This window comes from Ranitomeya imitator, chromosome 4, assembly GCF_032444005.1.
Source record: "Ranitomeya imitator isolate aRanImi1 chromosome 4, aRanImi1.pri, whole genome shotgun sequence".
NCBI lineage: Eukaryota > Metazoa > Chordata > Amphibia > Anura > Dendrobatidae > Ranitomeya > Ranitomeya imitator.
In genome coordinates, this window is record NC_091285.1 from 188,749,643 (window position 1) to 188,775,125 (window position 25,483).

Sequence of the window (25,483 nt, forward strand, 5' to 3'; positions counted from 1 at the left end):
TCCAGTATCAGCCTGAGACCGACGTTTTCGCTGGGCAGGCTCCACTGTGGCTGGAGGAGAATGGGAGCCCGCAGCAGATATGGTTCGAGATTCCCCCTGTGCAGCGGCGGGAACTCAACACCTAACAGACACCTGTAAAAATATGGCCTTCATGGATAAGTCATCAGTAGAAAACCTTTTGTGCATTCTCACCATAAAATTCTGCATCAGAAGTGTGCAAAAGAAGATTTAAACAAGCCTGGTGCATTTTATGAGTCCTGTGGACTAATGAGGTTAAAATAGAACTCTTTAGCCACAATGATCAAAGGTATGTGTGGAGAAAAAAAGGGCACAGAATTTCAGGAACATAACATTTCACCAACCATTAAGCATGGGGGTGGATCAATCATGCTTTGGGGTTGTTGGAACATTTCACTGGTAGAGGGATGAATGAATTCAGTGAAATTTCAATGAATTCTTGATGCAAACATAACATCATCTGTAAAAAAGCTGAAGTTGAAAAGAGGATGGCTTCTACAAATAGATAATTAAATATCCTAAACACATGTCAAAATCTACAAGAGACTACCTCAAGAGGCACAAGCTGAAGGTTTTCCACTGGCCCTTACAGTCCTCTAATCTAAACATCATTGAAAATATGTGGCTAGACCTCAAAACAGCCGTGCATGCAAGACGACCCAGGAATCTCATAGGGGTGGAAAAGTTGTCCATGGAAGAATGGATGGAAATCTCTCAAACAAGAATTGAAAAGATTCTTGGCTGGCTACAACAAGTGTTTACAAGCTGTGATACTTTCAAAAGGGGGTGCTGCTAGGTAATAACCATGCAGAGTGCCCAAACTTTTGCATTAGCCCATTTTCCTTTTAGTAATTTTAAAATGTAAACGATGAAAACATTTTTTATTGCCTAAAGTATAAAGCACATGTGTCATCTTTAAAGTGAACCTGTCAGTAGGATTTTGCTATGTAAACTACAGACATTTTCAGGTTGGCAGTGTTAAAATGATACCAGGGGCGAAGAAATCCATCTTGTGGTTCTTGTGTAATCAATGTTAGAAATTTTCAGTTAGTGATATGCCTGTGCTCCACGGTGGGACTGTAGGCAGAGTCTTATCATCCTGCTCTAAGCCAGAGAAACCAAGGAAAGACCTGCCCACAGGCCTGCCCCGAAGCATAACCCAGTCTGTCTCTCCTTCTGTCTCTTTGATGATGTTTGTGCTTCGAGTGGCCAGTGTGCAGGTCTTTTCTTGGTTTCTCTGGCTTAGCTGAAAACTTCTAATGCTGAAATTATTAAATTAACTGAAAATGTCTAATTCTGATTACACAAGAACCACAAGATGGATTTCTTCACCCCAAGTATAATTTTAATCAATTTAACACTGCCAACCTGACAGTGCCTGTAGTTTACTTAGCAAAATCCTGCTCACAGGTTCACTTTGAATTTAGGTCTTTTAGAGATCATTTCATCTTCACTTGCTTAGCTGTTCACAATAACAGTAATTTTTTGAAATTTGTGCAAACAATCAACAAGATTTAAAAAACGGTTACCATAATATCAAATGTTTGGAAGGCCTGTACTGTGGATTATTTGTCTGAATTTCATAAACGAACTTCAGCGACATTTATTTAGAAAGTGAAGTGTCACCTTTACACTTAAAATGTTATTTTTGGATACGCTAATGAGAAACTAAACCTTTAAAGGATACGCTTTCTGTTTTTGCTATTCTTTTGACGTCTATAATTTCAAGATAGGTCCCAGCTCATACATGCCCCATACTTTAGAATTGGTTTCTTATTATAGAAAATGAAGCGATATTGCAGCAATGTGCATGAGGCCCTACGGTGAACATTCGAGTACTAAGGCTTAGTATAAGAACACCTTAATACCTTATTTTGTCTGAACAGTAGACTAATTTAACAACAAAGGTAAGAAAAGCTAAACATTATTCATTTTACTTGTCATTTGTAACTTTATTTATTCAGATGTGTGGCAGCTTCAAACCCCCTTTGCAATGAAACAGGGAGGATGCCAGGTGTCATAATGCAAAATACGTTATTGCTAAATGACCTCTAAGTGAAAGTTACTGAACCATAATCATTTCCTCAGTTTCAATCTCCTTCCTTTAAGTCATAAAGTAGGTTTCGTGTGGAGGTTCCCTTATGTTTTATTTCTGATGAGAAGGGACGGATGCAAATTTCTTAGAGCTGATAAATTTGCCTCACCGACTCGAAGGCTCTGAAATAAAAGGTCAATCTCATAAGTTGTGTACAAGGCAATACGAACTCTTAAAACCCGACTGCCATATTAAATAATGGAAGGTATCAGTTCAGATGTGTAGACAAAATATGAATGATGCGGTGACTGTGCTAAAAATATAAGCAGATCGTATTTTTTACAAAAGCAGGAAACCGTACAAAGCTGCCAAATATGGAATAGGAATGGGGATGTAAAATGTATGAAGCAATTCAAACTCCAATAGTCTTCAATGGTTATTTACTGATATTCAATACATGTGTCAACTTGTCCCAAATATATTGTCACAACTCTGTTGTCAGGTGCCAAAACGCTAGGGGGTGCCCTAGTTCGCCCTGTTCCCTGAGTTTATTCTGAAGGTGAAGATGTCGGGGCCACATACATTGCCTTATCTCCTGAATCCACTCTCTTGTCTGTACCCTTCCCCCACCCAGGGAAGAGGGAAGTAACAAATACACCATAGTGCAGCAACCAGATGAACAAGGTAACATGAACAGGGGAAACAGAAAATACCAGGTATACAAGTATACACACACATATAACAGAGATATTCACTGGGGGGTGTAGATGAGGTAAAACCAAAGTAGGAGAAGAAAGGGGATTATCACACTCACAAAACAAAGCAACAGTCACAGATAAATCCACCAAATGCCTCCTGCAATAACCAACAACTTCTATCCTCCCAGATATGCAGCATAAGCTAGCTCTGACTATATGCGTCAGTCAGGACCCAGATTATATAGGGGATGGGAGTGGCTAACAGCTGAGAGCCTAGCTCCCAGAGCTCTCAGTAGAGCAAATTAACCTCTGCACTGCCAGAAATAAATTGACACTGTTTAACCCCTTTCTGACCTCGGACGTTATAGTACATCCGAGGTCAGATCCCCTGCTTTGATGTGGGCTCCGACGGTGAGCCCACATCAAAGCCGCGGCATGTCATCTGTTTTGTACAGCTGACATGTGCGCGCAATAGCGGCGAGTGGAATCGCGATCCACCCGCCGCTATTAACTAGTTAAATGCCGCTGTCAAACGCTGACAGCGGCATTTAACTACCGCTTCTGGCCATCCGCCTGGAAATGCGCGCATTGCCGACACCCGTCACATGATTGGGGGTCAGCGATGCGTCGGCATAGTAACCAGAGGTCTCCTTGAGATCTCTGTGGTGGCTGATTTTGGCTTGCTGTGAGCGCCACCCTGTGGTCGGCGCTCATAGCAAGCCTGTAATTCAGCTACATAGGAGCGATCTGATGATCGCTGCTATGCAGTAGAGCCGATCAGGCTATGCCAGCTTCTAGCCTCCCATGGAGGCTATTGAAGCATGGCAAAAGTAAAAAAAAGTTTAACCCCTTAGTGACCGCCAATACGCCTTTTAACTGACCTGAGATATAAGAGACTTGTATCCCCATACAGGTGACAATCCAGCATCTGTCGGTTGTGCACTATAGCTGACAACTTGCTGCATCAGCCATTATCAGTGTTTGCACCGGAGGACAGAGAATGAACTTCAATCCAATATTGCAGCCAGCATGCAGCCAGCGGGTAAGGAAAGGGTGAATCAAACACCCAAAAACCCCGCCTCCATGGCTGAAGATTGTTCCCTCCAAATTCAGGTGACAGTGTCCCTTTAACAAACTACCTGACTGCAGTTTTCAATATGTCAGGGGGTGCTGTTTTTAAAATGGTATCACTTGTGTGGATTTCCCTATATATAGGACCCCCAAATTCACTTCAAACATGGATAGGTCCCTAAAAAAATACATTTTGCAAATTTCCTTGAAAAAAATTTAAATTGTTGCTACATTTTTAAACCTCCTAAAATGCTAACAAAATAAAATAACATTTTGCAAATGGTGCTGATGTAAAGCAGACATGTGGGAAATGTTATTTATTAATGTTTTGCTGTGGTATGACTATCGGGATTAAAGAGATAATCATTCAAAGTTTGAAAATTGCTAATTTTTTAACATTTATTTCAAATTTCTGATATTTTTTATAAATAAACACAAAGCATATCAACCTAAATTTACCATTATCAGAAAGTATAATGTGTCACGAAAAAACATTCTCAAAATCACTGGGCTTTGTTGAAGCGTTCCAGAGTTATTACCACATAAAGTGACACTGGTCAGATTTAAAAAATTTGGCTCCGTCACTAAGGGGTTAAGAAAATGTGAGATAAATAAAAAAAATAAAAGTTTAATCACCCCCCCCTTCGCCCCATTCAAAATAAAACAATAAAAATAAAATAAAATATACACATATTTGGTATCGCTGCGTTCAGAATCGCCCGATCTATCAATAAAAAAAGGATTAACCTGATCGCTAAATGGTGTAGCGAGAAAAAAATTTGAAACGCCTGAATTACTTTTTTTTGGTCGCCACGACATTGCATTAAAATGCAATAACGGGCGATCAAAAGAACGTATCTGCACGAAAATGGTATCACTAAAAACGCCAGCTCAGCGCACAGAAAATATGCCTTCACCCGACCCCAGATCACGAAAAATGAAGACGCTACAGGTATCGGAAAATGGCGCAATTTTTTTTTTAGCAAAGTTTGGAATTTTTTTTCACCACTTAGATAAAAAATAACCTAGACATGTTTGGTGTCTATGAACTCGTAATGACCTGGAAAATAATAATGGCAGGTCAGGTTTAACAATTAGTGAACCTAGCAAAAAAGCCAAATAAAAAACTTGCATGGGATTGCACTTTTTTTTGCAATTTCACCAGACTTGGAATTTTTTTCCCATTTATTAGTACACAACATGACAAAAACCAATGATGTCGTTCAAAAGTACAACTCGTTCTGCAAAAAATAAGCCCTCACATGGCCATATTCACAGAAAAAATAAAAAAGTTATGGCTTTGGGAAAGAGAGGAGCGAAAAATGAACACGGAAAAACGGAAAATCCCAAGGTCATGAAGGGGTTAATAAGAAGTTGAAGTGCTCCTCTTCAGCGCAGGAGTAGGAGCAATCAGACTCTGCAGTCTTCTGGCTCCTCTCTGTAGTGGTAACCCCATGTCATGTATGGCCACCATGACGTTGCCATGTGTTCAGTAGCATGTCAATAGGTTTACTAGCATGTCACAAAATCACATTGAATTTGATTAACGAAAAAGCATCCCCATGCTGTAGACACCGTCAGCTCTGCACTGAGAGGGAAAAGTTGCTGGTCATGCGCTGTGCATGATCAGCAAGTTTCCTAGCTCTGGTGACCCGGATGTCATCATGGGGTCACCAAGGCAACGATTTGGACCCTGCGTCATGCAGTGGGGTGTCCGATCCAAAGTCAGAGCTGTTTCCCGGATTGCTGCAATCTCATTCAATCGCAGCATTTAGGGAGTTAAAGTACTGGGAGAGGTGTGTTGTCAGTCTATTGTCAGCTGTCGGAATCAGCAGACACCCGGCAGTGATCGCCCACGCACTACCAGTGTGCACGGGCATTCGCACGGATGTAATATTCCGTCCATGTTCAAATAGGCACAAGCCACATGCACGGATTATTTTTTTTTATCATATGATAGAATATATACACAGTGTAATTAAATATATACATTTACTTTTTTTAAAATATGTTTTGAGAAAGGTTTTCCTTTCACAAATACTTATGTAAATTTACTTCTTTAAAAGTAAATTTTTCATTGTAATAGAGGAATTAACAAGTATCAGTTGCCATAGGAACAGAAAAATGCAACCTTGCCATGATAGCATTGACAATGGTGTAGGAATGCAAGAAATGGATACCATCTTCTATTCACCGCCAACTTTGATTTGCTTGACACGTTAAACGCACCAGTAAACAACATTGACTCATGCACCCAACACATTATAAGTCAATTAATGTGCGGCTTAAAAAAAAGCCTAGTTAGATACAAAAACACACACAATACAGTTTTAACCCTAGCACAAAAGGCATTGATACATATTTAAAAATATTTCACATGCATTGTTAGGAATATATAGTGTTATAGTCGCGTATTTTCTATACATTCATTCAAACCATTGGAGGAAAATGTGGACAGTAAAAATGCAAAATGAGTCTCTAGTTGTCAGTCTTTGGATCCTATCATAAAATTTGTCAGAAATCTGTTCTAGTATCAGCAATCGCAAACTGTTGGGATGTTTTTTAATGTACATGTATCAATATTTTTAAATATGTATCTATACCTTTTGTGCTAGGGTTTAAATGATTGTGTTTTATGCACCTTCCTAGGCTGTTTTTTTTAATTTGAATAGGACATTTATAATAGTGCAGTGTTTCTCTCAGGAATGGGTTAAGTAAAAAAATTCACCACACTTGGTATAATGTTCCAGATTTAACCCCTTAGGCTACGTTCACACTAGCGTTCGGCTAGTGTGCGTCGCGCTAGCGTCGGGCGACGCAGCGGCGACGCACGCGTCATGCGTCCCTATGTTTAACATGGGGGACGCATGCGTTTTTGCTTGTTGCGTTTTCCGACACGTGCGTCTTTTTTGACGCTAGCGTCGGACCAAGAAAACGCAACAAGTTGCATTTTTCTTGTGTCCGATTTTCGTCAAAAAACGACGCACGCGTTTTTCGGTGCGTTGTGCGTCGCGTCGCCGACGCAGCGGCGCACAACGCTAGTGTGAACGTAGCCTTAATGACCGCCAATACGTCTTTTTACTGACCTGAGCTATAAGAGAATAGCCTCCACATACAGGTGACAATCCAGCAGCTGTCGGCTGTACACTGTAGCTGACAACTTTCTGCATCAGCCGCGAACAGTATTGGCACTGTCCATATCTGTTTAACCCCTTAGATGCTGCTGTCAATAGTGACTACATCATATAAATGGTTAACAGAGTGTGGGGGCTTCTTCTTTAACCCCACTGGCACCCTGAGATCATGATTGTGTGGTCCTGATGTTTACCATGGCAATTCACTGCCAAATAGCGGCCTTAGAGTCTGACGGCTGTAGTAACCTGTTCACATGATGAGAGCATTATACTGCCTCTGTACAAATCCCTAGTTAGACCGCACGTGGAGTACTGTGTCCAGTTTTGGGCACCTGTGCTCAGGAAGGATATAATGGAACTAGAGAGAGTACAAAGGAGGGCAACAAAATTAATAAAGGGGATGGGAGAACTACAATACCCAGATAGATTAGCGAAATTAGGATTATTTAGTCTAGAAAAAAGACGACTGAGGGGCGATCTAATAACCATGTATAAGTATATAAGGGGACAATACAAATATCTCGCTGAGGATCTGTTTATACCAAGGAAGGTGATGGGCACAAGGGGGCATTCTTTGCATCTGGAGGAGAGAAGGTTTTTCCACCAACATAGAAGAGGATTCTTTACTGTTAGGGCAGTGAGAATCTGGAATTGCTTGCCTGAGGAGGTGGTGATGGCGAACTCAGTAGAGCGGTTCAAGAGAGGCCTGGATGTCTTCCTGGAGCAGAACAATATTGTATCATACAATTATTAGGTTCTGTAGAAGGAAGTAGACCTGGGGATTTATTATGATGGAATATAGGCTGAACTGGATGGACAAATGTCTTATTTCGGCCTTACTAACTATGTTACTAACTATGTTACTAAGTTAGCGGCATTTCGGTGGTAAAAATAGACTTCTTCATTCCTGTCATGTCACTCTGCATTCATTCCTGATCAGCACCTGAAGGGTTAATAAACTACCTGACAGAGGTTTGGCATATGTCAGGGGGTGCTGTTTTTAAAATGGCATCACTTTTGGAGGTTTCCAAATATCTAGGACCTCAAAGGGTCACTTGAAACTTGAATAGGTCCTTGAAAAATATAAAATGTTGTAAATCTCCTAGAAAATATTAAAAATTGCTGCTACATTTTAAAACCTCCTAAAACGATAACAAAATAAAATAACACTTTACAAATGGTGCTGATGTAAAGCCGACATGAGAGAAATGTTAGTTATGAATGTTTTGCTATGGCATGACTATCTGGATTAAAGGGATAATCATTCAAAGTTATTACATTTTTGTCAAATTTCTGATTTTTTTTTTCTACAAATAAACACAAAACTTATCGACCTAAATATACCATTATCATCTATAATATAACACTGGGAGCATCACTCTGTCCGAAGCCTTTATAGACTGCGCAAGCGCCGGCGCAGTCTGGGCCTCACAGAGTGACGCTCCCAGGAGATCGCGGTATGCGTAAACACTGAACGCACACCGCGATCTCCACCGGAGAGGCAGGGACCGTGGACGCGTCAGGAGGGTAAGTATATTCACCTGCCCCCGTTCCAGCGCTGCGTGCGGCTCCGTCTCCCGGGTCCTCTGCTGTGACGTTCACAGTTCAGAGGGCGCGATGACGCGCTTAATGCGCGCCGGCGACGCCCTCTGACTGAACAGTCATAGCCAGAGGAGCCGGAAGATGGCGGCGCGCAGCGATGGAACAGGACAGACAGGTGAGTATAGCAAGTGCTGGGGGCTGAGCTAGCGGTGATACCGGCACCTGACCCCCACAGCGCGCTGGTGTCCCCGCCTGCTCAGGCCCCCAGCACTCGGCACCCAGCGACCGTAGGTGAGTATGGTATTTTTTTTTTTTTTTTATATATGGCAGCATCATACGGGGCATATACAATAGAGCATCTTATGGTGGGCATATAATACAATGGAGCATCTTATGGGGGGCATATAATACAATGGAGCATCTTATGGGGGGTTTATAATACAATGGAGCATCTTATGGGGGGCATATAATACAATGGAGCATCTTATGGGGCCATCAACCATAATGGAGCAGTGTACGGGGGCATATATTATGGAGCATCTTATGGGGGCCATAAACCTTTATGGAGTAGTGTACGGGGGGCATACACACTGGAGCGTCTTATGGGGGCCATAAACCTTTATGGAGCAGTGTATGGGGGCATACACACTGGAACGTCTTATGGGGGCCATAAACCTTTATGGAGCAGTGTACGGAGGCATACACTATGGAGCATCTTATGGGGGCCATAAACCTTTATGGAGCAGTGTATGGGGGCATACACACTGGAACGTCTTATGGGGGCCATCAACCTTTATGGAGCAGTGTACAGGGGGCATACATTATGGTGCATCTTATGGGGGCCATAAACCTTTATGGAGCAGTGTACGGAGGCATACACTATGGAGCATCTTATGGGGGCCATCAACCTTTATGGAGCAGTGTACAGGAGGCATACACTATGGTGCATCTTATGGGGGCCATAAACCTTTATGGAGCAGTCTACGGGGGCATACACTATGGAGCATCTTATGGGGGCCATAAACCATAATGGAGCAGTGTACGGGGCATATACTATGGAGCATTTTATGGGGGCCATCAACCATAATGGAGCAGCTTATGGGGCATATGGATGGGAGAAGCAAATTAAAGAATGGTGGCGCAGGATGGGAGCAGCACATGACAGAACGGGGGCGCAGAATGGGAGCAGCACATGACAGAATAGGGCAGCACATGACAGAATGGGGGTGCAGGATGGAAGCAGCACATGACAGAACGGGGGCACAGGATGGGAGCAGCACATGACAGAACAGGGGCGATTACCTGGCAGCTAAGTTGATCTGGCCTATGTCCTTCTCTAGCTGTCCTGTATATCATGTATACCAATATGCTGAGGCTGTGCATTGCTGATATATTGATCTGTCTTCAGTCTGGTGCTTAGACATGGAATAGATTTTTCTATTGTGCTGTGTGACAATAATATTGTTTTTCATGTCAGCTATATATGAATGCTATGTCACACCATCTATCATCTACCATGGCACTATTGGCACATACTATCTCAGGCTGTGTAAAGAGGGTCTGTTATTAACAGTCTGCTGACATACACCGAATCAGGCTATTCTGAGGGTATTTTACCTACCCCAGTTATCAGTATTATTTTTGTTGTAGTCTGTAACCTCTTGAGTGCTGGCTATATTTGTTTATTTTAGTTTTTTTCTTAGCCAGCACACTATGAGTATAGCTCTTATGTGATGGGACCATGGCTTGTATGCAGCACACATAAGTAGCTTAGTTACTGGATGCTATACAAATCTTGGGGTTATTTATTATTTGTTTATTTCTTTGTGCACCTTAGTTTATCTCTCTAGCCCTTCCTTCATTTCTTTCAATAGCTTATTGTTTTCCCACCTGTAGCTCGCTAGATATTTATCAGGGTGAGTTTGGGTCAGCCGGCATTGAGTGGGGGCGCCAAATCGATCTATTAGGGTGCCAACCTCCACTGGTAGGTAGGGATAGTAGCTGAGTGCAGGGCTATTTGACAGGTTAGGTGCACATCTGGATCCTGTTGTTTATCTATTGTTGTTCTTCACTGGGAATTGTTTTTTTTAATATATATATAAATAAATTGATGTTTTAAGGGATTATATGTTACACAACAGAACAGGGGCACAGGATGGGAGCAGCACATGACAGGATGGGGGCGCAGGATGGGAGCAGCAAATGATAGAATTTAGGCGCAGGATGGGTGCAGCACATGTGAGAATGGGAGTGCAGGATGGGAGCAGCACATGTCACAATGGAGGCGCAGGATGGGAGCAGCACATGACAGAATGGGGGCGCAAGATGGGTGCAGCACATGACAGGATGGGGACGCAGGATGGAGCAGCACATGACAGAATGGGGGTGCAGGATGGGTGCAGCACATGACAGGATGGGGACGCAGGATGGGTGCAGCACATGACAGGATGGAGACCAAATACCAATATAGATGCTCGCCACCCGGGCGTAGAACGGGTTCAATAGCTAGTAAATTATAATGTGGCACGAATAAACATTCTCAAAATCATTGGGATTTGTTGAAGCAAAGGGACACTGGTCAGATTTCAAAAATTTGGCTCTGTAACTAAGGGGTTAAAAAGAGTAACTGGCTTCTTGTCTAACTATATCTGATGAAGGAGATGGATCATCCAAGAAACACGTAGTCTTGTTACCAATGGAAAATAATTAAAAAAAATCTACCATCTGACTTATCATCCTCTTCCTCATTCCTGGATTATCACCATTTTTGACTGACACCGATTTCAGATAATTTTTTCTGCGGTTTGATGTCTCTAATGCATTAAGGGTGAAGAAAAATGTGCAATTGTTATTCTAATGCAGCAAGACACATGGCAGCTACATCATATATCATATATCACTGATCAATCACACTGAGTCTGCCACTGATGCTGGCCCCTCTCCTTTCTCTTTCTCCCCTATCAATTGAATAAATATACAAGTATCTATTGTTTGCAGACTAATACACTTAACTTCTTCACTGCTGTAGTTGAATAACACATTACTGTTTGGAGTGTGTATCTAATGTTATAGATTATTCTCTTCCTATCTCTATTGTAGACCAGTGAGCTCAAACGTCCACTTAAAATCACCCTAAAATGGCTGCTGCATTTCTTGCCTTGGCTTTTATCCAAGCCATGACAATCCTTCCTGATTGACTGTGCTATAAGATTTAATGTGATAAGTGCAAGGCATTATGGGGAAGTCCTTGCAGTGTTAAATCATGTGAGCCTTCTGTGGCTAATGCAAGCTTCTGAAATGTGTAAGAATCAAATTAATTTTTTTTTAATTTCCCGGGACCTGCACATTTAATACAATTTGGAACAAATTTGATTCTTATCAAATAGTTTAGCTTATTTCTGTTTCTTACCATTTTATTTCATAGTTTAAAAAATTCTTCATAAATGAATTACGGTAATCAGATATTGAATTATTCAGAAAAATGAACTGTTTCATCATAGTTACTTGTTTACTTGAAGGGAATCTGTCAGCGAAGAATTTCACACCACAAGCTATTTATATCTGCATGCAGCTTTTTCATAGACGAATCCAGCAATACTTTAACATGTCAAATCTATTCTTACATTACTGAGAAATACGTGTTTAAATTTGTAGGAAAATAAGGCTGAAGAACTAGTAGTTCTGAAGCCTCTGTCACTCCAACTTAATTCCCCGCCCAGTGCTACCTCCTCCTGCTTGATGTACAGCCTTTTTGCCGCGTGACTTCAAACAAAGGAGGAGGCAGCGCTGGTCAAGGAATAGAGCTGGAGTGACAGAGGCTTTAGACCTATCAAAGTTCTTCAGTCTCATTTGCATATCACTTTAAACACTGATTTCTCATTAATAGAGAAATGGACTGGCCATGCAAAGGTGTTGCTGGACTTGTCTTTGAAAGAGCTACATGCACATATAAATAATTTGGGGTGTTAAATCCTGCTGACAGATTCCCTTTAACCCCTTCCCGACCTTTGACGCATACGCTGCGTCATGAAAGTCGGTGCCATTCCGACCCATGACGCAGCATATGCGTCATGGAAAGATCGCGTCCCTGCAGATCGGGTGAAAGGGTTAACTCCCATTTCACCCGATCTGCAGGGACAGGGGGAGTGGTAGTTTAGCCCAGGGGGGGTGGCTTCACCTCCTCGTGGCTACGATCGCTCTGATTGGCTGTTGAAAGTGAAACTGCCAATCAGAGCGACTTGTAATATTTCACCTAAAAAAATGGTGAAATATTACAATCGTGCCATGGCCGATGCTGCAATATCATCGGCCATGGCTGGACACACTAATGTGCACCCACCCCACCCCACCGATCGCCCCCCCAGCCCCCCGATCTGTGGTCCGCTCCCCTCGGTCCTGTGCTCCGCTCCCCCGTCCTCCTGCCCGCTCCCCCCGTGCTCCAATCACACCCCCCCGCATTCCGATCCCCCCCGCACAGCGATCCCCCCCGCACAGCGATTCCCCCCCCCGCACAGTGATTCCCCCCCGTGCTCCGATCCACCCGCCCGCACAGCGATCCCCCACTCCGTGCTCCAATCCACCGCCCCGTGTTCCGATCCACCCCCCCGTGCTCCGACGCGCCCCCCGTGCCCTGATCTCCCCCCCCTTATACTTACCTGGCCTCCCGGGGACCGTCCGTCTTCTTTCCTGGGCGCCGCCATCTTCCAAAATGGCGGGCGCATGTGCAGTGCGCCCGCCGAATCTGCCGGCTGGCAGATTCGTTCCAGAGTGAATTTTGATCACTGAGATATAACCTATCTCAGTGATCAAAATAAAAAAAAAAAGTAAATGACCCCCCCCCCCCCCTTTGTCACCCCCATAGGTAGGGACAATAAAAAAAATATTTTTTTTTTTCCACTAAGGCTAGGGTTAGGGTTAGGGGTAGGGGTAGGGGTAGGGGTAGGGTTAGGGTTAGGGTTAGGGGTAGGGTTAGGGGTTCGGTATGTGCACACGTACTCTGGTCCTCTGCGGATTTTTCCGCTGCGGATTTGATAAATCCGCAGTGCTAAACCGCTACGGATTTATGGCGGATTTACCATGTTTTTTCTGCGCATTTCAATGCGGTTTTACAACAGCGATTTTCTATTTGAGCAGTTGTAAAACCGCTGCGGAATCCGCAGAAAGAAGTGACATGCTGCGGAATGTAAACCGCTGCGTTTCCGTGCAGTTTTTCTGCGGCATGTGTACAGCGATTTTTGTTTTCCATAGGTTTGCATTGAACTGTAAACTCATGGGAAACTGCTGCGGATCCGCAGCGTTTTCCGCAGCGTGTGCACATACCTTTAGAATTAGGCTATGTGCACACGGTGCGGATTGGCCGCTGCGGATCCGCAGCAGTGTTCCATCAGGTTTACAGTACCATGTAAACATATGGAAAGCCAAATCCGCTGTGCCCATGGTGCAGAAAATACCGGACGGAAACGCTGCGTTGTATTTTCCGCAGCATGTCAATTCTTTGTGCGGATTCCGCAGCGTTTTACACCTGTTCCTCAATAGGAATCCGCAGGTGAAATCCGGACAAAAAACACTGGAAATCCGCGGTAAATCCGCAGGTAAAAAGCAGTGCCTTTTACCCGCGGATTTTTCAAAAATGGTGCTGAAAAATCTCACACGAATCCGCAACGTGGGCACATAGCCTTAGGGTTAGGGTTGGAATTAGGGTTGTGGTTAGGGTTAGGGGTGTGTTGGGGTTACGGGTGTGTTGGGGTTAGGGTTGTGATTAGGGTTACGGCTACAGTTGGGATAAGGGTTAGGGGTGTGTTGGAGTTAGAATTGAGGGGTTTCCACTGTTTATGCACATCAGGGGGTCTCCAAACGTAACATGGCGCCACCATTGATTCCAGCCAATCTTGTATTCAAAAAGTCAAATGGTGCTCCCTCACTTCCGAGCCCCGACGTGCACCCAAACAGTGGTTTACCCCCACATATAGGGTACCAGCATACTCAGGACAAACTGCGCAACAATTACTGGGGTCCAATTTCTCCTGTTACCCTTGTGAAAATAAAGAAATGCTTGCTAAAACATCATTTTTGAGGAAAGAAAAATGATTTTTTATTTTCACGGCTCTGCGTTGTAAACGTCTGTGAAGCACTTGGGGGTTCAAAGTGCTCACCACATATCTAGATAAGTTCCTTGGGGGGTCTAGTTTCTAAAATGGGGTCACTTGTGGGGGGTTTCTACTGTTTAGGCACACCAGGGGCTCTGCAAACGCAATGTGACGCCCGCAGACCATTCCATTAAAGTCTGCATTTCAAAAGTCACTACTTCCCTTCTGAGCCCCGACGTGTGCCCAAACAGTGGTTTACCCCCACACATGGGGTATCAGCGTACTCAGGAGAAACTGGACAACAACTTTTGGGGTCCAATTTCTCCTGTAACCCTTGGGAAAATAAAAAATTCTGGGCTAAATAATTATTTTTGAGGAAAGAAAACGTATTTATTATTTTCACGGCTCTGCATTATAAACTTCTATGACGCACTTGGGGGTTCAAAGTGCTCACTACACACCTAGATAAGTTCCTTTTGGGGTCTAGTTTCCAAAATGGGGTCACTTGTGGGGGGTTTCTACTGATAAGCCACATCAGGGGCTCTGCAAACGCAACGTGACGCCCACAGAGCATTCCATCAAAGTCTGCATAAACTTCTGTGAAGCACTTGGGGGTTCAAAGTCCTCACCACACATCTAGATTAGTTCCTTTGGGGTCTAGTTTCCAAAATGGGGTCATTTCTGGGGGATCTCCAATGTTTAGGCACACAGGGGCTCTCCAAACGTGACATGGTGTCCGCTAATGATTGGAGCTAATTTTCCATTTAAAAAGCCAAATGGCGTGCCATCCCTTCCGAGCCCTGCCGTGCGCCCAGACAGTGGTTTACCCCCACATATGGGGTATCAGCGTACTCAGGACAAACTGGACAACAATATTTGGGGTCCAATTTCTCCTATTATCCTTGGCAAAATAGGAAATTCCAGGCTAAAAAATCATTTTTGAGGAAAGAAAAATTATTTTTTATTTTCATGGCTCTGCGTTATAAACTTCTGTGAAGCACCTGGGGGTTTAAAGTGCTCAATATGCATCTAGATAAGTTCCTTGGGGGGTCTAGTTTCCAAAATGGGGTCACTTGTGGGGGAGCTCCAATGCATAGGCACACAGGGGCTCTCCAAACGCGACATGGTGTCCGCTAACAATTGGAGCTAATTTCCATTCAAAAAGTCAAATGGCGCGCCTTCCCTTCCGAGCCCTGCCGTGTGCCCAAACAGTGGCTTACCCCCACATATGAGGTATTGGCGTACTCGGGAGAAATTGCCCAACAAATTTTATGATCCATTTTATCCTACTGCCCATGTGAAAATGAAAAAATTGAGGCGAAAAGAATTTTTTTGTGAAAAAAAAGTACTTTTTCATTTTTACAGATCAATTTGTGAAGCACCTGAGGGTTTAAAGTGCTCACTAGGCATCTAAATAAGTTCCTTGGGGGGTCTAGTTTCCAAAATGGGGTCACTTGTGGGGGAGCTCCAATTTTTAGGCACACGGGGGCTCTCCAAACGTGACATGGTGTCTGCTAAAGAGTGGAGCCAATTTTTGATTCAAAAAGTCAAATGGCGCTCCTTCCCTTCCAAGCCCTGCCGTGCGCCCAAACAGTTGTTTACCCCCACATATGAGGTATCAGCGTACTCAGGACAAATTGGACAACAACTTTCGTGGTTCAGTTTCTCCTTTTACCATTGGGAAAATAAAAAAATTGTTGCTAAAAGATAATTTTTGTGACTAAAAAGTTAAATGTTCATTTTTTCCTTCCATGTTGCTTCTGCTGCTGTGAAGCACCTGAAGGGTTAATAAACTTCTTGAATGTGGTTTTGAGTACCTTGAGGGGTGCAGTTTTTAGAATGGTGTCACTTTTGGGTATTTTCAGCCATATAGACCCCTCAAACTGACTTCAAATGTGAGGTGGTCCCTAAAAAAAATGGTTTTGTAAATTTCGTTGTAAAAATGACAAATCGCTGGTCAAATTTTAACCCTTATAACTTCCTAACAAAAAAAAATTTTGTTTCCAAAATTGTGCTGATGTAAAGTAAACATGTGGGAAATGTTATTTATTAACTATTTTGTGTCACATAACTCTCTGGTTTAACAGAATAAAAATTCAAATTGTGAAAATTGCGAAATTTTCAAAATTTTCGCCAAATTTCCATTTTTATCACAAATAACCGCAGAATTTATTGACCTAAATTTACCACTAACATGAAGCCCAATATGTCACGAAAAAACAATCTCAGAACCGCTAGGATCCGTTAAAGCGTTCCTGAGTTATTACCTCATAAAGGGACACTGGTCAGAATTGCAAAAAACGGCAAGGTCTTTAAGGTCAAAATAGGCTGGGTCATGAAGGGGTTAATAGATGCCACAATTTGAGATAAAGTTATACATACAATAGAAGAGATGGGCGGACCCCTGGATGTTCGGGTCCGGCAGGTTCGGGCAAACAGTTATAAAAGGTTCAGGTTCGGTTACCAGAACAGTGTCCAGATCCGAACCCGGACCCCATTCACTTGAATGCGGGGCCCAAGCATCCAGTGTTTGCCACGCTGCCATGTGCATGACAGCGCAGTAAACACTGTTTCTGATCGTAAAATCATTACTGCCAATAAGAGAGCCATGGTTCCTGCAGCTGTGATCGGATGTAAAAACTACCTGCGGTCACTGGTGTCTGCCGATGGGACAATTGCTCACAATAGGCTACTCCAAGCCGCTGATAACAGCAAGAGCATTCGGTGACTGATGGGAGTAATTAACTAATTAAAAAAACAGCGTGGTTCCCCTGCATTTTTTATAACTAGCCACTAGCCAGGCAAAACTCACAGCTGGAGACTGCAACCCTCAGCTGTCAGCATTAGCAAGGCTGGTTGTCCAGAATAGAGGGGTCCGCACTGAGATTTTTGAAAATATTTAACTCCTTTCTGACCTCGTACAGGATAGTACATCCAAGTTGAGATTCCCTGCTTTCATGCGGGCTCCGGCATTGAGGCTGCATCAAAGGCGGCATGTGCCCACAATAGCGGTGGGTGGAATTGCGATTCACCCGCCGCTATTAACTAATTAAATGCCGCTGTCAAACGCTGACAGCGGCATTTAACTAGCCCTTCCGGCCGGAAATGCGCTCATCGCTGACCCCATCACGTGATCAGGGGTCAGTGATGCATCGGCATGACAACCAGAGGTCTATTGAAAACGTCTATGGTTGTTGATTTTGGAGTGCTGTGAGCGCCACCCTGTGGTCGGCTCTCGTAGCAATGCAACAATTCTACTACATAGGAGCGATCTGAGATTCGCTCCTATGTAGCAGAGGCGATTAAGTTGTGCCAGCTTCTAGCCTCCCATGGAGGCTATTGAAGCATGGCAAAGGTAAAAAAAAAAAAAATGTTTTAAAAAATATGAAAAAAATAAAAAAAATATAAAAGTTTAAATCACTCCCCCTTTCGCCCCATTCAAAATAAAACAATAAAAAAATCAAATATACACATATTTGGTATCGCCGCATTCAGAATTGCCCGATCTATTAATAAAACAAAGATTAACCTGATCGCTAAATGGCGTAGCGAGAAAAAAATTTGAAACGCCAGAATTACGTTTTTTTGGACGCCACGACATTGCATTAAAAAGCAATAGCGGGTGATTAAAAGAACGTATCTGCAACAAAATGTTATAATTAAAAACATCACCGCGCACAAAATAAGCCTTCACCTGACCCCAGATCACGAAAAATGGAGACGCTGCGGATATCGGAAAATGGTGCAATTTTTTTTTAGCAAGGTTTGGAATTTTTTTTCACCACTTAGATAAAAAATAACCTAGACATGTTTGGTGTCTTTGAACTCATAATGACCTGGAGAAGCATAATGGCAGGTCAGTTTTAGCATTTAGTGAACTGAGTAAAAAAGCAAAACCAAAAACCACTGTGGGATTGCACTTTTTTTTGCAATTTCACTGCACTTGGAATTTTTTTTCCCTTTTTATAGTACATGACATGCTAAAACCAACATGCTAAAACCAATGATGTCATTCAAAAGCACAGCTCGTCCAACAAAGAATAAGCCCTCACATGGCCATATTGACAGAAAAATTAAAAAGTTATGGCTCTGGGAATGAGGGGAGCGAAAAACGAAAATGAAAAAACAAAAATACCCCGGGTCATGAAGTGGTTAAATAAATAATTAAAAAAAAAAACGGTGTGGGGTTCACACAATTTTTGAAAACCAACCAAGTTAAAGCAGACACCTGGAGGCTGGTATTTTCAGGCTGGTAAGGTGACATGGACATTGGGCCCCCCAGCCTAAAAATAGCAACCCTCAGCCGCCCAGAAATTCCTCAGTGAACTGCGGTGAACTCTCTGAGCTCAGCTCTGTGCTGTGAAACTTTCTCACTGTGCTAGCGGGGATCTCACTGAGGTCACTGCAGTTCAGAAGCCCGGCTGGGAATGCAGCCTCAGTGACAGTTGGTAATCTCGATGATGTTGCTGCTAGTCACTGACACTGCGCTCACAGTAGCTCATTCGCCAGTGGTTCTCATCTTGGCACCGTCCAGGTTGAAAATTATTTATCCCTGAACATGGTTCACGTCGTGGGACAGAACGCCGGACAGGTGAGGGATATTGTTGTATTTTTATTTTTGTTTTATTATGGGAAACGAAGGCTTCAATGGATTGCGCGTTAGGTGAGTATAACTGTGTTTGTTATTTTTAAGTAGAAAAATAAAAGTGTGCTTTGTTTTATTTCATATAAAAGATATTATACTTGATGTGTGTTTATTTGCCATATAACCATAGGATTAGTAATGGATAGGTGTCTTATAGACGCCTCTCCATTACTAAGCCATGGGTTTAATGTCACCAGACAATACAAAGGTGACATCAACCCCACAAATATGAACCCCACTTGCCACCGCTACAGAGCAAGTAAGAAAAGCTGGGCAAAGCGCCACAATTGGCGCATCTAGTAGATGCACCTTTTCTGAGCTGCTGTATATTGCTATTTTTAGGCTGGGGGATCAATATCCATGGCCCCTTACCAGCCTGAGAATACCAGTCCCCAGCTACCTGCTTTAGCTTGGTTGATTTTAAAAAAAATTTGGGGGACCCCATGTCATTTTTTAAATTATTTATTTAAATAATTAAAAACATCGATGTGGGATCCCCTCTATTCTTGATAACCAGCCTTGCTAAATCTGACAGCTGATGGTTGCAGCCCCCAGCTGTGAATTTTGCCTGGCTAGTTGTCAAAAATGCAGGGAAACCCACTCTGCATCTTTTTTAAGTTATTTATTTACAGCGCAGGTGGAGGCTGATCAATACTACCATTAGTAGTAGCAGTAGTTCTATCAGCTGACGCAAGTGACCGGAGGTAAACTTTTTACCTCCGATCACAGCTGCAGGCTCATGCTGTCATTTGTCAGTGAGAGCCAGGGAGCCACAGCTCTCTGACGGTAATGATTTTACTGGCGAACAGAAGCAGTGCATGCAGCGCTGTCATGCACATGACAACAAGACAAACACCCGGTGTTTGGGGTACCGAACCCAAACAGTAACAGGGACTTCCTGGTGAAGTCAGTGTTCGGTATCCGTGTCTGAACAGTAGGTGTTCGGTATGGACGCCGAACTTTACTGTTCAGGTGTGCCCATCTCTATATGTAGGCGCATAAATTATGTCACCCAATGAACAACTTAAATGCACAATTTTTGCTAAACTCACAGATACTATTTACTGAACTATATGTCTTGGGATGTTATTGGATTTATGATGCAGTATTTAGCGTAAAATGTCTAGAACGCTAGTGAATAGAAAACACCCATCAGTGTGAGCACACATAGTCTGTATTATTGGGACCATAATTTTATATTTTTCATAATTGCTTGAGCAAGATAAAGAAAACTGAAGGCAGTCTTTGTGGCTTAGTGAGCCAGATTGCTTTTTCCCCTTGGTAGGGTTTTGATAATCAGTGTTCAATACTCAGCTATTGTTGCCAATTGACAGTGTGCGATGGAAAGCTGCCAGATTCTCAGAATAATACCAGCAGTTAAGATTTTGTGTCAATATGCCTTCCGAATTTCTTGGCTCATGAAACAGAGCAGCGACTCTTTTACTTATCCTAGATATAGTTCAGTATGACTGCATTGATCAGCATTGGGCAGTCTGTCATACATAACTCCTAAATGACCAGGCTTGGTTTAGACCTACTTATTTTTTTTTCCCAGCAGCCATAACGGTTTAATTTTTCCTTTAGTGTGTTCATGTTTTATGTGGAAGAAATAGTGTTTTTTAATGGACTGGATAGTGGTGTAAATTGTAATTTGTAAAAGTAGAGCAATTTTTGCCATCATATTTCTCTTTTTTTTTTTTTTGCAATAAACAACGTCCTTTTCTTCCCTGATTGTCATCTCTGGCCTTACGGGAGCTAGAAAACGGTGGAGATAGTTGCAAAACAAGTAGGTGGGAAGATGTACTGAGCACACGTGCTTGGTTTGAACAGTCATTTTGTGCTGACAGACTCCCATTAAAATTTTTCTTGCTACAGTCCTGTAGAGGTTTGCTGTTTTTGAGTAAAGTATGCCCAAAATATTGTCCTTTTCAAATAGTTTACTGCTCATTGGGACACTCAGCAATCACCTGTAATCTGCGAGAAACTCTATAGCAACTGTGAATAATTTCCTTCAAGTCCGAGTAGTGGATGGAGAAGTTGGGCTCCCAAAAGCTAAAATTGGGACATAATGAAGACCACATTCTATATTTCTGAATTCCCAATAGAATCTATTAAACTGGGTTTCTAGACCAGACAACCTCATTAACTTTTACTGCAATCTGATTTAATTTTGATGTTATGAAAATGTATGGCATATTAGGAAAATAAAGTTAGAACAAACAAGATTTACATATATTTTTGTGTACAAAGTTACAGCATTACCACTTATTATACTAAAAAAAAAAAAAAGTTAACATTTTTATAAACTTCTGTGGTGCATGAACCATGAGTACTGCGCTGTTGGTTCTGCCAGAACTATTTTAATAAGTAATGCAATATTTTAGTTGCATTTGACCCATAAGCTCATATTAAGGGACATAGCTGGAGGCATACACGTTCCTCCAAGGTCCCATAGTTTGACTTTTCAAGAGGCAACCTAAGGCAAAGGAAAATCTATATATAATTCATGTAAACTGTGTCTAGTTAAAATCAACATTTCAGCAGTTGTGATTATTCTAGATATTGCTTATGAGGCTGGGGAGGCCTTTTAGCCGTTTGGGGCATATTTTATAATGTACAATGCAAAAAAAAACACTTTTTGAATACTGCTATACAAAAAAACTCTGATGACAACCTTATGGACCGAGTAATCTCCAAGAAGTAGCCTTTTTATTTAGGCTTCAGTAAACATTAAAAAGTACGTATCACCAGATACTGAGGTTGTAAGTTTTATTTAAAACTAGATGGTGGCCCGATTCTAACGCATTGGGTATTCTAGAATATGCATGTCCACATAGTATATTGCACAGCCCACGTAGTATATTGCACAGCAATGTAGTATATTGCCCAGTCACGTAGTATATTGCCCATTGATGTAGTATATTGCCCAGCCATGTAGCATATTGCCCAGTCACGTAGTATATTGCCCAGTGATGTAGTATATTGCGCAGTGATGTAGTATATTGCCCAGCCACGTAGTATATTGCCCAGTCACATAGTATATTGCCCAGTCACGTAGTATATTGCCCATTCACGTATTATACAGCACAGAGCCACGTAGTATATTGCCCAGCCACGTAGTATATTGCCCAGCCACGTAGTATATTTCCCAGTGACGTAGTATATTTCCCAGCCACGTAGTATATTGTCCAGTGACGTAGTATATTGCCCAGCCACGTAGTATATTGCCCAGCCACGTAGTATATTGTCCAGTGACGTAGTATATTGCCCAGCCACGTAGTATATTGCCTAGTGACGTAGTATATTGCCCAGCCACGTATTATATTGCCCAGTGACGTAGTATACTTCCCAGTGATGTAGTATATTGCCCAGTGATGTAGTATATTGCACAGCGATGTAGTATACAGCACAGAGCCACGTAGTATATTTCCCAGTGACGTAGTATATTGCCCAGCCACGTAGTATAGTGTCCAGTGACGTAGTATATTGCCCAGCCACGTAGTATATTGCCTAGTGACGTAGTATATTGCCCAGCCACGTATTATATTGCCCAGTGACGTAGTATATTTCCCAGTGACGTAGTATATTGCCCAGTGATGTAGTATATTGCACAGCGATGTAGTATACAGCACAGAGCCACGTAGTATATTTCCCAGTGACGTAGTATATTGCCCAGCCACGTAGTATACTGCCCAGTGACGTAGTATATTGCCTAGCCACATAGTATATTGCCCAGTTACGTAGTATACAGCACAGAGCCACGTAGTATATTGCACAGCGATGTAGTATACAGACAGAGCCACGTAGTATATTGGCCAGCCACATAGTATATTGACCAGCCACGTATGTCACAGGTTAAAAAATAAAAAATAAACATACTCACCTTCCGATCCGAGGGCCCCTTGTAGTTCTGTCACCTGTGCGCGGTGCACGCGGCAGCTTCCGGTCCCAGGGTGTGATGACGTCGCGGTCACATGACTGTGACGTCATGGCAGGTCCTTCTCGTGCATCATCTGGACCAATTGAAGTATATACCACGTGAAACGGCCATAGTCCATTAACCTAACCAGTTTGTCTTGCAACTATCCTGCCCTCTGTAACCATGTCCACGTTGTTGAAATAAAGGACAAGGGATTTTTTTATTGGAAGACTTGTGTGGTGCTGCTATTTTCTTCCTGTTTGGATTTCCAACTTTAGCTATGCCTCACATAGGGCAACATAAAAGAGAGGCTTTACTGCAAAAACTATGATGAAACTGACAATCTTTGGACAAAGTCGCACTAACTTTATTGGTACTTATTGGGCTACTAGAAGGTTCAATCATGTATAGGTTTGTGTTAAGGCAGTTTACTGATCTCATGAAATTTTTTAAATTATTTTTTTGCAGGTTCACAAATGTCTGCAGCCATTATTTCTGACCCAGAAGCAGCTAGAAGCTGTGAGGGACCTCATGGCAGTCAACATGGAAAGAGGACTAAAAGCAGAACCAGACCACCCATCAACACTGAGAATGCTACCTACATATGTCCGCTCAACTCCACATGGCACTGGTGTGTTGCATTAACCTTTTACATCCTTTACCGTGTTGAAATGTTTGAGTATACAATACTGTATATTCCATTGTAGTCTTGTCTTGAATATACAACAGTTTGAACTGCTCTTCTACGCGTGGTGATGAAACCTGTGCTTTGCTGAAAGGGCAGCTGTGGATTTACTATTTGGTCTTGTATTTCTCCATCATATATAAATAAATCTGTGGATATTCAAAGCCATTCAGCATTATGGATAAAAAGCTTTTATATAGAGCAGTTTCAAATGATAGGAGGTATAGTTTTCTTTGCTTTGTTAATAAGTCTTTGGGTGTGCAGCGTTTCAGTTGAAAGTCATGGTCACATGTTTATTTGAGAAATACTTGGAATGGATCCCAGATCCCTCTCCATTTCTGGGATTCATTCCAAGTATTCTAAATAAAAAAAAATATCAAATGAATATTGTGTAGACCCAGCCTTTACGTAATTATAAAAACCTATAGCATTGACAAGGACACACCTGTGGATGGATGGCTCTTGATCATGGACACCAAAATACTTGATTTAAAAATACAATATAGAGAGGAGCTCCTACAGTGAAATCCCAGGAGAAGCTTTGTTTTTTATTTATCCATTAATATTTGAAAAATACTGATGACACCCTAACCAAACACTGATAACACATAGATCCAAAACAGTGGGAGGCAAAGCCAAACTTATATGCAACTCCTTAAGCTTCTCAAACAGCTAAAATTAATGGCAGATACCATGAAATGTGGCATCAATTGACCCACAATAGAAATTTGCTAATGGCACAGCAGCAGTCATCCATGGCCATTGCATGAGGTATCAGGGTCTGGGCCAGCATTTAGAGCTTTATATTGAAGTTTAAATTAAGACCTAATTGTCAAGGGAGCGGAGTAAGCCTTATATGCTGGGAGCCCTGATACCTCATGCAACAGCCTTTTTTTTCCCAGCCACACTCAGATGGCACAAACATAAGTTTCATAGAGTACTATTGGTAGAAAAATGAAACGAAAGTAACACAGGTAATTAATTGAAAGTAAGTGCAGGCCTGCCTTTCTTGGAAGCCCTACTTCTACAGGCAAGACACATGAAAGAGACCCAACCTGAATTCTCCATATTTCAAAAAATTATTGTCACACACCACTAAAGTGGCATCAATTTCCACAGAGTAGAAACAGTATAATAGGCCTCTGACACACCATCCACTACAGGCAACCCTCCAGATGGAGACCCCAGGGCTGCCACTAGAAATTTTGGGGCCCCATACTGGCAAAATTTTCGGGGCCCCCTTGAAACTCCGCCCAGGCTCCACCCCAGCCCCGCCTCCAGGCTCCACCACACGAACTGTCCACAGTCCCACCGCTCTCTCTTGGAAAATCTCCACTTCTCACCTATCACACATTGACAGTTCCCATCACCAGATCACACATAAAGCAGGCAGCTTTTGTTTTGGCCAAAAGATTTTTTAAGCCACCACCATAACATGGTAGACACTTTTGGCTGGGCCCTACTCTACTGTAACCTATTAAATATTTGTTAAAATATGCAATACAATTTAGGTATATTTTTATTTATTTTTCAATTTTTAAAATGACCTATAATACTACATACAAGGAACAAATACCACCGCACTATGACCAGATGACATATTACCACCACAGTGATCGAATAATATAAAATACAAGGAACAAATACCGC

General features: G+C 42.4%; 1 protein-coding gene across 1 annotated transcript in view; it reads left to right on the forward strand.

The window, feature by feature from the left end:
• The window catches only part of HK3 (hexokinase 3), a 156,545-nt gene that overhangs the window by 44,985 nt on the left and 86,077 nt on the right, over positions 1-25,483 (forward strand). Inside the window, exon 3 of the mRNA XM_069764182.1 lies at positions 23,617-23,779. Coding sequence (XP_069620283.1) covers positions 23,617-23,779 — 163 coding nt within the window. The remainder of the gene's footprint in view (positions 1-23,616; positions 23,780-25,483) is intronic.